The 12,183-nt window shown below is 37.7% G+C and overlaps 1 protein-coding gene across 7 annotated transcripts in view; it reads right to left on the bottom strand.

Annotated features, from left to right (window-relative positions):
* The window catches only part of LOC116313182 (nuclear GTPase SLIP-GC-like), a 29,134-nt gene extending 18,411 nt beyond the window's left edge, over positions 1 to 10,723 (bottom strand). For 3 of the 7 annotated variants that reach the window (XM_039611691.1, XM_039611692.1, XM_039611689.1), the window contains exons 1-14: positions 10,445 to 10,723; positions 9,171 to 9,252; positions 8,898 to 9,010; positions 8,543 to 8,581; positions 7,744 to 7,785; positions 7,601 to 7,642; positions 7,154 to 7,178; positions 6,940 to 7,011; positions 6,783 to 6,788; positions 6,580 to 6,667; positions 6,160 to 6,376; positions 5,821 to 6,018; positions 4,311 to 4,517; positions 3,607 to 3,773 (exon numbers count right to left, since the gene is read on the bottom strand). In XM_039611691.1, the coding sequence (XP_039467625.1) occupies positions 3,607 to 3,773; positions 4,311 to 4,517; positions 5,821 to 6,018; positions 6,160 to 6,376; positions 6,580 to 6,667; positions 6,783 to 6,788; positions 6,940 to 7,011; positions 7,154 to 7,178; positions 7,601 to 7,642; positions 7,744 to 7,785; positions 8,543 to 8,581; positions 8,898 to 9,010; positions 9,171 to 9,237 (1,283 nt within the window). In that variant the 5' untranslated portion in view covers positions 9,238 to 9,252; positions 10,445 to 10,723. The remainder of the gene's footprint in view (positions 1 to 3,606; positions 3,774 to 4,310; positions 4,518 to 5,820; positions 6,019 to 6,159; positions 6,377 to 6,579; positions 6,668 to 6,782; positions 6,789 to 6,939; positions 7,012 to 7,153; positions 7,179 to 7,600; positions 7,643 to 7,743; positions 7,786 to 8,542; positions 8,582 to 8,897; positions 9,011 to 9,170; positions 9,253 to 10,444) is intronic. The other 4 variants (XM_039611690.1, XM_031730793.2, XM_039611693.1 and 1 more) reach the window with 4 other exon arrangements.
* Positions 10,724 to 12,183: the final 1,460 nt, after the last annotated feature.

The following is a 12,183-nucleotide window of genomic DNA, read 5'->3' as shown; positions in this document are numbered from 1 at the left end:
TTTCTGTTCAAACAAGCCTTTTGTTGATCTACGTATTTTATATTCTTTACATTATTTACATTTGATCTTTTACATTGTGTATAATGTCTATTGATTGTATTGTTTATTTTAATATTTGTGTACAGCGCTTTGTGACTGCCTGTCTGTGAAAAGCGCTTAATAAATAAACTTTACTTACTTACTTTAGTTGTTTACACAAAGCACAAAGGTAAAAAATATATATACAGTGTTATCTTCATTTTAGATGTCAAAAAGTATTTGCGGCTCCCAGTGTTTTCTTTTGCGTGGAAACCGGGTCCAAATGGCTCTTTCGGTGTTAAAGGTTGCAGACCCCTGCCCTAACCCCTTCCATTGTTATACCTCTCTGACCTGTCTTCCCCATGTGACGTAATGTATGTATGGTCGGAAGGGTAAGATGGCGCTGGCAAGGCTGGCAGCAACCCAATTTCCCTCGGGATGAATAAAGTATTATGTCAATGGAAAATTGTACTTAGTAGTCAGTATAAGCTTTTAATGATATAAATTTACATGTGATAGAATACTGCATGATGACCTTTTTATTACTTAGAACTGATTGTTCTTTATAAAACTTGTTCTGATCTTTTTATCTGAATCTTCCCACAGCGATAGTAAGAAGCTCAACAAGCAGTTCTGACCTCTTACCAGGAAAAAGAGCTGCTTCCCACATTCCACCACACACACACAATCACATACGCACATGCTCACGTACCAACATTCCACTGAACAAATGTATTCATTATTGTATTACTTTTCTCGTGTATAAATAAAGACAAGTGCAAGAACAGAGCGCTGATCACAGGACCCCCACTCTCATGTGAGCGCTCTGTGACCGCCCTTGCAAGTAAAATCTGCAGCGTGTGTGTGTCTCCACTCTCTGACCCTCAGCTGAAGAAGTGTCATTTAGAATATATCTCTTGACATATTATCAATGAATCAATCAAAAGCAAATCAGGGGTCAGCATCTTGCCCATACTTGCATGCAGACTTTCTTTACTGCCCTTCTAAATTATACTGTCTATACAGAGATGCTTCCTGGTGCAAAACACTGTCTTTGCATACACCTAATAAACAACACAGGATTATCATGGTTTTGTTACAACCTCCTCTGCTAGGGGACAGGGAGTGAAATAAAGGTTTTATTGCAAAATTCAAACAGAAAACCGGCAGGGCCGCGTATTGCAGACCACTGGGCATACAATAATAATAATAATAATAATAATAAACTTTATAAAGCACACTTAAAAACCAAGGGTATGCCAAGGTGCTTAACAAGTAAGATAGAGAATAGGAGGAGGATAATAGAAATAGGACCAAAGCAAGTACTAAGTATGCAAGCAGGTAGCTGTCACTGATACATAGGAAAGCAACAGGTACAGAGCAAACAAGAATTTAAATGAGCATAAAAGTGCATCATATAAAATCATAAAAGAAATATTAACTAGAGGGAAAGGCAAGATTGAATAAGTGGGTTTTTAGTCATGATTTGAACAGTGCAATGGAATCAGATGCGTGGAGGTCGAAAGGAATATAATATAACCAGCACAAAATTAACTAAACCTAAAACCTAAAGCTAACTAAGGCTAACCTCACGAGCAGTAACACCACAAAAATCTACTCAAGCTAAGTTCAACCATAGTTAGGGGTTAACAAGCAGAGTTCAACACTATGAACAGTGTTTAGCGAGCAGGATATCATCTCAAATGTACTTCATGAAAGTATAGGTAATTAATGCAGAAACACAGCCCCAAGGGTGGTAACACTATATAATATAATTTACAAATAAACAAGACAATCAAATAAAATCATAAAGTAATGTGAAAAATTAATGTTACCTACATTATCTAAGTACAAACTGGTGTTTATCCTTTGATAATGTAACACAAGCTTTGTCCCTACCAGGCCTCGAACCTGTTCTCTGACGGTTCTGTTTTTTATTTCATTGGCTGTTGCTGCATTCACACTGAATGCATTACAGCCAATACGCAATGGCCCCCCACAGAAAGAGTAGCAGTTTACCCACTAAACCTCTCAGTGAGACACATGACAAGCTAACAAACTGTAGATGAGCCTTGTGGTGAGTATTACCTCATAGGTGGGGCCCAGACTATGGTGAGACACAGACAAACCAGTACACAAATTATATTCAAATGAGGGATGCTGTAATAGAGTGAATTGTTGCCTTATGGCTTATAAATTGGGAAGTGAACGTGATATCGATGTGCTTTAAAAACTGTGGGGATCCCAAGAAGTTGTTCTACACATGTGTGGATTTTTGTTTGTATAGAGCTTAAATTTAAGGTCACAAGTGCGAGTTAAAAAATGTTCTGTAAAAACTTTGCTCCAAAAGTGGTTGGTGAAATTAAACAGGGAGTGAATTTCCGGGTACTGTTTATAAGGCTGGGGAAACCTGCAGTAAGCTTTCGTCACGACGAAACATTTCTCCCACTATGTCCAGTTGAACAGAATCAACTTTTGGGGATTAACTTACTTGGATGATTGAGCATGTATCTACATGTTAAAGAAAAAAAATTCACCCGAGGATTTGTGTGTCTCACACTAGCCTCATGCTAACTCTCCAATACACATGAATGGGGAGGGATTTGAGAGAGAGAAAAACTGTAGAAATGAAGTGAAATAAATATCTTAGTTTTGCAGACACAGTTGTTCTGGTCAATTTGGTGTAACAGTAGTGTCTAAGTCAAACGGTGTGGGAGAAATATGGCCTAAAAGAAGGAAAGTGATTCAAAGTCAATGTGACCCTATCAACAGAAAAGTGGAATATTGCAGAAAGTGTATAAAATTTTAAAAATCTGAATGGAAGCACGCAGCTCACGGACAAGCGACAAACAGTGTGAGACTAGTTAGCGGCTAAAGACAGAATAATAATAAGCAAAATGGCTGCTGCTTTACAACGATCCAATGAAAATACAAATAAACAAAATGGCCGCTGACATTAACATCCATGGAACAATTTATTCTTTAACATGCAATTGGAACACCTTAAGTCTTTTCAAAATATTTTAAAAATCCCTGCCCTTGAAATAACAACAAAGGAATAACTACAGAACACATTTCCTAAAGAAAACTCAAGTGTGAATGCTGATAGCTGAATTGTTTGAGATGAAATGTCATAACTTCTGAATCTTTGGTTGGAAAAATATCCATTGAGCTGAAATACACTGAATCATTCATCTGAAAGTCAAAGTGCAGAATTGCTGAAAGCTGAAGTTCACACAGAAAAAGTTTCAAAGTCTAAATTTTCTTTTGTCATTAATCAGCTTATTCTGCTCAGCTACTTTCAAACTCTGAAACTACTTCTTCTGTGTGAACTTCTGCTCTCATGTGAATGAGTTGGTGTATTCAGTGTACACACTGGTGTACAAGACTAAGTAATTATAAAAATTCAACTCAAACCATTCAGCTGTCAGCGTTCACACTGAATTTTCTTCAAGAAATGCATTCTCTAGTAAACTGGTACTATCTAAGTCTTGATAATAGTATGTGTCTTTAATATGATTTTTGATATCAGTTATTGAGTACTTTTGCCAACACATCCAGCACTGTGTGGTTTGGTAATTCACTTACCGATCATCTGCAGGATCAGACTTGGTGCAGATAAAGTGGATTTGCTGACATTGACCACCATTTCCAATGAGGCCATGTGCACTTTTTAGGATCTCCCAGGCTTCAACTTCTGATGCTGCTCGAGTAATTTCAGCCACAATCCACACAGTAGAACAATCTACAACAATCTGAAAGGAGAATCATAGAATGTCAATTTTAAATAATTACACAAAACAATGTTCAGACAACACAGGACAAAACAAGATGCAGTGGATGTGAATAAATTACCTGTTTCCACCTCCAAAAGTTGATTCTGTTCATCTGGACGTAGCGTTTTGTGGAAGAAACGTTTCGTCACTCATCCAAGTGACTTCTTCAGTCTCAGCTGACTGCAGGTTTCCCCAAATCTTATAAACAGTACATTTGCATAATGACTGAAACCAGCCCACTGAAGGAACAATGGGCTATGAGGTCAGTTCCTTAATCATAATTATGCAAATTCCCATGACCATTGATCAACAATCACTGACCAAAACCCACTGATCAAAGAACACTGATGCAAATGTACTGTTTATAAGATTTGGGGAAACCTGCAGTCAGCTGAGACTGAAGAAGTGACTTGGATGAGTGACGAAACGTTTCTCCCACAAAACGCTACGTCCAGATGAACAGAATCAACTTTTGGAGATTTACTTTCCTGGATGATTGAGAATGCATCAAGATACCTGTTTCCACATTTCATTCCTGCTCTTGTTACGATCACCATTTCCAGGAAGGTCCACAAGTGTGACATGCTGGAGGAGCTCATTGTGTGGCACCCTGACAGTCACACTTTTCACTAGTGGCCAAAACCACTGCGGTGCTGTATATCCATCTTCCTGCTTTGGTCCACCCTTTGTGTATATACGAAGTTTTTGAGATAGCTCTTGAGCCTGCAATAAATGAAATAAATATGATAATGCAAAACACGTAACCTGTACAATCACTGAACGTGTCTTACAAATTGGATTAAAGAAGTAGTGCAACGTAAAATATGACTGAAGAGCAATGATAACGTGTAGTGAGTATTGTAGCTTTTAGTGATACTATACCTGAATGCGTACCTATACCTAACTGAATTTCCCGGAGGAACCAACCCAAGGAATTAATAAAGTTCTATCTATCTTTACAATCTTGCTAAAACTTACAATTACATCAGTAAATTAGGAGCAGAAAACCCCAAATACAGCACAGGCTAATGTAAGTACGTACAACCATATGTACACTCTTGACCTCAGGAGCTACTACTGACATCTTTAGGATGAAAAACTTTATGAAAGCTTTTCTCATACCATCTATCCATAACATGATTTTTTTGTTTGTTTCAAATCCTCTAAATCCATTTCAGTGCAACTCAAATTTGTGTTTTTTTTCTCCTTTTTTAAAGCTATTCCTTGATGAACTTGCTGAGTTGCACAGCGACTATCACTCATTCTGTTAAAAAACTAAAAACAAAAAAGAATTAGAACCTGCCCTGGTACGTTTGGTTGTCATTTTATGGATTTGGAGGTGTGATAAATAAAAATGTTCTCAGTTACAAATCCACTAAACTTGCAGTTAAATTAGCCCAATTTCTATAGAGTAGGCCCACAGTAAATTATGTCAGTCTTTGCAAACTGAAAACATAAATACTTTCTCAAAGAATGCTTTATTTAGAGTTTCTGAGCTCACTGTGTCACATTCCAAAGATTTCTTCATGGAGTTTAAAAATTCTGGAATATGTCTGAAATGCTTTTCTTCAATGAGGTTTTTGTTTTTCCACTCTCTGAGTGCTCAGATAAAGTAAAAAAGATCTATATAAGAATCAGTCTCCCCTATTTAAGTAGGATGGCAGGACCTGACAAGGGAGCTCAGTGTGCTGAGCAGCTGGAAAACAGTGCAAATAAACATTCACGTGCCTTCCAAACTTTTGTGCCTTTGGTCCTTTGATCACATCTAGTTTTCAAACCGGTCAAAAGCAGCACTGAGGTTTGATAAGGCAAGAACAGATTTGTTTTGTGATTTTGGTCTGTAGCACTTATCAAAGATGCATTATATTCTACTCTGCTTCTATTTTTTTTTTCTTCATTTCTTAATAACAGTTAAAGCCCAATTTGCATAGAGTAGGCTGTCTATAAATTATATCAATTTCAGACTTTGCAAACAAATTTCACTCAGTAAAACAAGAAACATTCTAAGTAATAGAATAGACCTTACTGTGTCACAACTCAAAGATTTCCGCTTGGACGCTAGAAATTCTGGAATATTTTTGAAATACTTTGGTTCTATAAGGTTTTTAGGGGATTTGTCTCTCCATTCTTCTCCATACAGGGCTGACAGCTTTTTAACCATGTCCCGATAGTCATCATCACCTTTCTTGTAAGTTTTCAGTGACCATAATTCATCATGCCACTCCTAAAACAAGACAAAAACAAAAAAAATCTTTGTTTTTTTTTTAAATGTCATGCAGACTAACTAGAAATTATAATTATTATAATTATGTATTATATACATACTTATATATACATATACTGTAAAAAATAAATTTGATTGTACCTCTTTTTTAATGAACTCAATTTCCGCTTCATACTTTAAGCTACGTGTGTTAGCCTCCACTTTAATCATGACTGAGGTGCATGCGCTGATACTTCCAGTGGGCAAAAGATTCTTCTCATCAATGATGGCATTGATTAACGAGCTCTTTCCAGCCCCACTTCTTCCAAAGACACCAACAAGCTCTCTCTTGTCAATCTCTAAATCACTGATTTTATTCCTATTGAACAAGAGTTTAAATGTGAGTTAATTTATTCAACAATGAAATGTATCGCAAAATTAGAAAGCCATCTCTTTGTGAACACCTTGTGTGCATGATTTTCGTTCACCAGAATGGTCTTACAAAAGAGATCTGGATCTCATATAAATAAAGCTTCATTATACCTTAAGTAAAAGGTCTTACTTAAATGTTTATATACCCACTTTATAAAAGCACCAAGTTCTTCTTTGTCGTTTATATCGTCCTTGATTTGTTTCATTATGCTTTTCACTTCAGACAATATTTTGGTGTCTGTCAAAGTGAAAGTAAAGAAGTGTTTAGCAGGAATTATGAACCATTATAACACACAATGTGATAGACTGATATCCAAAAAGGGTAATGTATCAGGTTTTTATGGACCACTTACCAAGTACTTATGGCACAAGTTGATTGTTCAATGTTTGATTTGAAATAAGAAAAATTTAATATGATACCTCAGATACCAGCAACCTGATGATAAAGTTTTTTCTTGCTATACAAGAAAAATTTCATTGAATATGTTGTTTAGAAACAAATAAAAATACCTGAGTCACAACGTCTTTTAGCTGCTGGGGAACATTTGAGGGACTCAGCCTGAAGATCCGACTTTCGCTTTCCTAATCCACAAAAAAATATCCGTTTGTTGGCTGGGTCTCTCTCGATATCCAAACTTGAGCTCAATGGAATCATTAAGTCAAAATAAAAATATTTCTGCTTTGAAAGATGAATATCAGATGTAATAGATAGTATATATCTTACCTTTGGAACTTGTGGATGGCAAAACCTGAGGATGAATATCAGCTATACAGATCACTATTTGCATTGGCATTGTTCGTTAACAACATTTAAAGGACACTAACATACAGGTTTTACAATCAACAAACGTAAATGCAGTTATTTTTTTTATTAGCCAGCAGACTGATGAAAAATAAATTATAATAACCTTCTTCTTAGTAAACATTGGTGATACTATGAGACAATTCTTTCGCATAATTAAGTCCCAGTCACAAAGAGGTATAGAGACGGTTGGCAAACCCCCTAGCTAGGGCAAAATGTATATTCCCCAACCCCCTATGAATTAAGTTTTTAGATTCAGTAATTTATTGGTTTCTGTAGAGAGTGGTCAGTCTCTATAGACCAGAGAATGGAGCTTTACTTTGTCTCAGGCAGTTGGCCCAAATGTCTGAAGTTCAGTATAACCCTTACCTGAACCACATCAGCTGCTTCTTCATGCTCCTGTTCACACTGCTGATAAAAGTGCAAAGCAGTGTTTAATATTAAGCTCTTAAACATGTATTTGTCATATGGACATTAAATCTGAAGGGAAAAAAAAAATGTTTTTAACTTACTTGAAAAAAAACAGTTGGTCCCTGATTTGAGCTTTGTTCTTCCTATCACAATCAAAACAATTAAAACCTACATTAGTTAAGAATTAATACAATTAAATATAATTACTGCCAGTGAAACACTGTCACCAGTGGGTCACTTGGTGTTCGCTCTCTGCATTAGAGTATGACTCCTTGTTCCAACACACAGTGGTGGTTTTGTGTAGCTTATCTGGGTAGCCAATTTAATTAAAAACTTATAACGTATTTCAAGGTGTAATCTTCAACCATTCACTCAGGAACACAGAATTGGAGACTCGACTTCACACCCTTAAACATCCTGTAGCTAGCCAGGCCCCTTTAGCCGGCACAGCCGAAGGTAGTGTAGGCCCCATTAGCTTCCTCTGGCAGATTGTCCCGAGCAGTCGGGGAAACAAGATGACTGGGTGACAATGAGGAGGAAGCCCCTGGTACACCACCAACCCATTCATGTGTCTAACTGTTTTTCCCTACTTGGCGACACACCCGCAGGGGATCAAACTCTGGTAATTGGTGATTCTGTTCTGAGACATGTACAGCTAGAGACATCAGTTAAGACGGCCTGAACAGGCAACACTGAAGGAAATTTAAAACTGCTGGCTAAGGGTAAACATAAATTCAGTAAAATTGTAATTTACGTCGGCAATAATGACATCCGGTTATGTCAATCGAAGGTCACTAAAATTAATATTCAATCGGTATGTAACCTTATAGGCAAAAGAATGGAGCTTTACTTTGTCTCAGGCAGTTGGGTCATATGTCTGAAGTTCAGTATAATCCTTACCTGAACCACATCAGCTGCTTCTGCATGCTCCTGTTTACCCTACAGATAAAAAGTGCAAAGCCAAATAAAATACTGAGCACTTAAACATGTATTAAAAATTGTATTTCTCATATAGATACTAAATCTCAAGGAAACAAAATAGTTTGTAACTTAATTGAAAAGAAGTGACTATTTCTTGATTTGTGTTTATTTCTTTCTAGCACCATCAATACATTGTAAATCCATATTAGTGAAGAATTAAAAAAAATTATGCTACATATTATTACTGCCAGTACTTTTTAATATCAAGATAATTCTAAAAAAAAATTCACCTCTGTACACTAAAATAACAATGATTGTCAAAGAAATCAATTACCTTTAACCGCTTGAGGTTATTCTTGAATATCACTCTTGGCCCAGCTTTTGTGATCAAATTATCAATTTCTCGATCATCTAGATAATACAGACTTTGCGCATTGATTTCTTCATCTGTAATTAAAAGTAAAATTGAAGAGATAAAGATTATTCTCAACTTGCTTCAGAAATTCTCGCTAAAGAGTGAAAAAGCAATCCGCACAGTTCTATGAGCTGTTTTACAGTTAACAGATCAAATCATAATCAATATCTGTCAATCAGATCAATACTTTACCTTTAAATTTCTCCACCCACTCAGCTAGGCCCCATTTAAACAGTGTGTTTCTTACGAAATCATCCATGACCAAGAAATGAAACTGAAATATAAAATGCAATATTTAACCAGACAGTACTGCTTTACAGATTAGACATTGTGATCAACTTTAATCCTTTAATGCATACAGAATACAACAGAACTTTATTTGTATATCACATTTAAAACTAGCGGTACACCAAAGTGCTTTACAGTAATACAATAATTTAAAGAAAGGAAACATTAACAGGGAATAAATACACCAACAGGTGGAGAGCACTAATTAGCCGCAGCGCAGTGAAAATATGTAAAAGAAAATACAAACACAACTCGACTAGGAGATTATTCAGCAAGAAAATAAAATAAAATCATTAAAACTACATAAAAGAACATTTGCAGGATACAAATACTAACTAGGGAAGGCTAAATTGAATAAAAAGGTTTTCAACCGCGATTTAAAATATTGAACTGATTCAGACTCACGAATAGCAATAGGAAGGTTATTTCAGAGTTTGGGTGCAACTATGGCAAAAGCACGATCCCCTCAATGTTTTCAGCTGGTGCTAATTGGCCACACCTAGTCAGGTGTGGATAAAAGCATACCTGAGGCAAGCTTCCAGGGAGCTCACTAGTCTTTGCCTTGGTGGCACTAGCCATTTAGCCAACCTCCTATGCCATTTTAAGATAAAACCTCTTCCTATTTACACTCTAGTAAGCTCTGTTCTTCAGCCGTGCCCTAGGTTGCACTAAGAGCAACTGGCCCATTGATCTCAGTGCTCTACTAGGAGTGTACACGCTGCGAAGTTCAACAAGATAGCTGGGAGCAATGTTATTTATAATTTTAAAGGTAACCAATAGTCATTTAAAATCAATACGGTATTTGATGGGAAGCCAATGGAGGTCAGCGAGGATAGGGGTGATAGAATCAAACCTGCCAGTTCCAGTTAAGAGGCGTGCCGCCGCATTTTGAACAAGCTGAAGTCTGCGGAGAAGGGTAGATTGGCGGCCAAAATAGAGGGAGTTACAGTAGTCTAATCTAGAGGCAATAAAGGCATGGATAAGTTTCTCGAGGTCCTTACTGGGTATATAAGGCTTGGCCTTGGCAATTTGGCGTAATTGGTAAAAGCTAGATTTAATTACAGTGGAGACTTTGTTTGTTGGTCAAGTTTAAAAGAACTGTCCAAGTGCGCCATCGTCGCACTCTCATAATCAGAAACGCTGAGATTAAATTCAGATTAGAAGTTTAAACTGCTCACCTTTTGTTAGAAGTAATGCTGGAAAAGGCTGGTGAAGAAAGCAGTGAGACACAAACAGGAAACAGGCGGAAAAAATAAAAATCGAGCAAAAAGCAAAGCCCACAAATGGATACGGTTAAAATCAAACTGGAACTGTGTGGCTCAGACTGCACTATTCCAACTGCAATATAATAGAAATGTACATATACATATAATAGAAAGGTAAATCCAACATGAATAAAGCGGGTGCAGGGAAATGCTGAACGGAGAACCGAGAAAGGCGGGAAGAGGAGGAGTTTGTGCAGCGCAGATGGGAGTGGGTGGCAGACGGGTAACCTGCCTCAGAGGAAGTGAGGTTTTTTTGTTTGTTTGTTTGTTTAAAATCAATCAAAGGGATTAAAGTTTACAAATATTATAGTTTAAAAACGCAGTTTCATCTATACTTAAAGTACACTGGAAAAAAACATTAAAAAAGGGAGAAAAAATTCTTTCAGCTGTTCCCTTTTTCACAAGAGCTCATCACAACAGACAGCTTCATATGTTAAGAATTTGTGCTGCTAACCAGAATCAAATCAGGCATCTTTCACTTCTTAGGCAAACAGAAAAATAACTATATTATGGAGCCACTAACATTATTAAGTTGCCAAACTACATTAAGGTTCTTAGATTAAAAATATCACCATAGGTTTTATTATATGCTGCCACATTGTACTGATAATAAAGGCGTGAAACAATGTTGGGTGATTAAGACATTTAAAAAAAATCTTTATTATTACTATGCATTTCATTTCAGTGTTATTTAAAGATCACCAAATTGCAAACAACAGCCTCAAGCAGTGGCGGTCCTAGCCTGTTTGGCACCCTGGGCGAACACTCCCGATGACACATCTGATTACCTGTATCTTTTGCTCGTTTCTCCTCCTCTTCTTTTCTCTTTTTTCTAAACTGAGCACCTGATGACTTTGAACTATTTTTGTCCATCTTCCATCCATCCATCCTCATCCGCTTTATCCGAAGTCGGGTCGCGGGGGCAGCAGCCTAAGCAGAGAAGCCCAGACCTCCCTCTCCCCAGCCACCTCCTCCAGCTCATCCGGGGGAACACCAAGGCGTTCCCAGGCCAGCCGAGAGATATAATCTCTCCAGCGCGTCCTGGGTCTGCCCTGGGCCTCCTCCCGGTGGGACATGCCCGAACACCTCACCCAGAGGCGCCCAGGGGCATCCTTGTCAGATGCCCGAACCACCTCAACTGGCTCCTTTCGATGTGGAGGAGCAGCGGCTCTACTCTGAGCCCCTCCCGGATGGCCGAACTTCTCACCCTATCTCTAAGGGAGAGGCCAGCCACCCTTCGGAGGAAGCTCATTTCTGCCGCTTGTACCCGCGATCTCGTTCTTTCGGTCACGAGATCGCGTGCCCATCTTCCATTGGTTTTAATTTTGCACTCCAGTATGAACACCCATCCCCCAACCCGAGGACCACCAGAACATAACCTAACAGACCTACACCTTAGTTCACAGATTCGCTTTGTCTAGGGTTTATTTCTGGGATTTCACACAACCCATGATTCAAATCATGAATACATAATGGGCTTGGATTTACAACATTATGAATGAAATGTGCTCTATTTGGAAGCAGCAGGGCTCTCCTCCCCTTTCGACAGGTTGTGTGTGAGACTTTAAATTATCAAACTTTAAACTATAAACTTTAAATTGTTATTGTTTCCTTTACCCCTAAAGTGTATATTTATTTTCTTACTCTTCTTA

The sequence above is a fragment of the Oreochromis aureus genome, linkage group 4 (genome assembly GCF_013358895.1).
Source record: "Oreochromis aureus strain Israel breed Guangdong linkage group 4, ZZ_aureus, whole genome shotgun sequence".
Classification (NCBI taxonomy): Eukaryota; Metazoa; Chordata; class Actinopteri; order Cichliformes; family Cichlidae; genus Oreochromis; species Oreochromis aureus.
The sequence above is the reverse complement of the archived record's forward strand: the minus strand, read 5'-3'. Positions and strand labels throughout refer to the sequence as shown.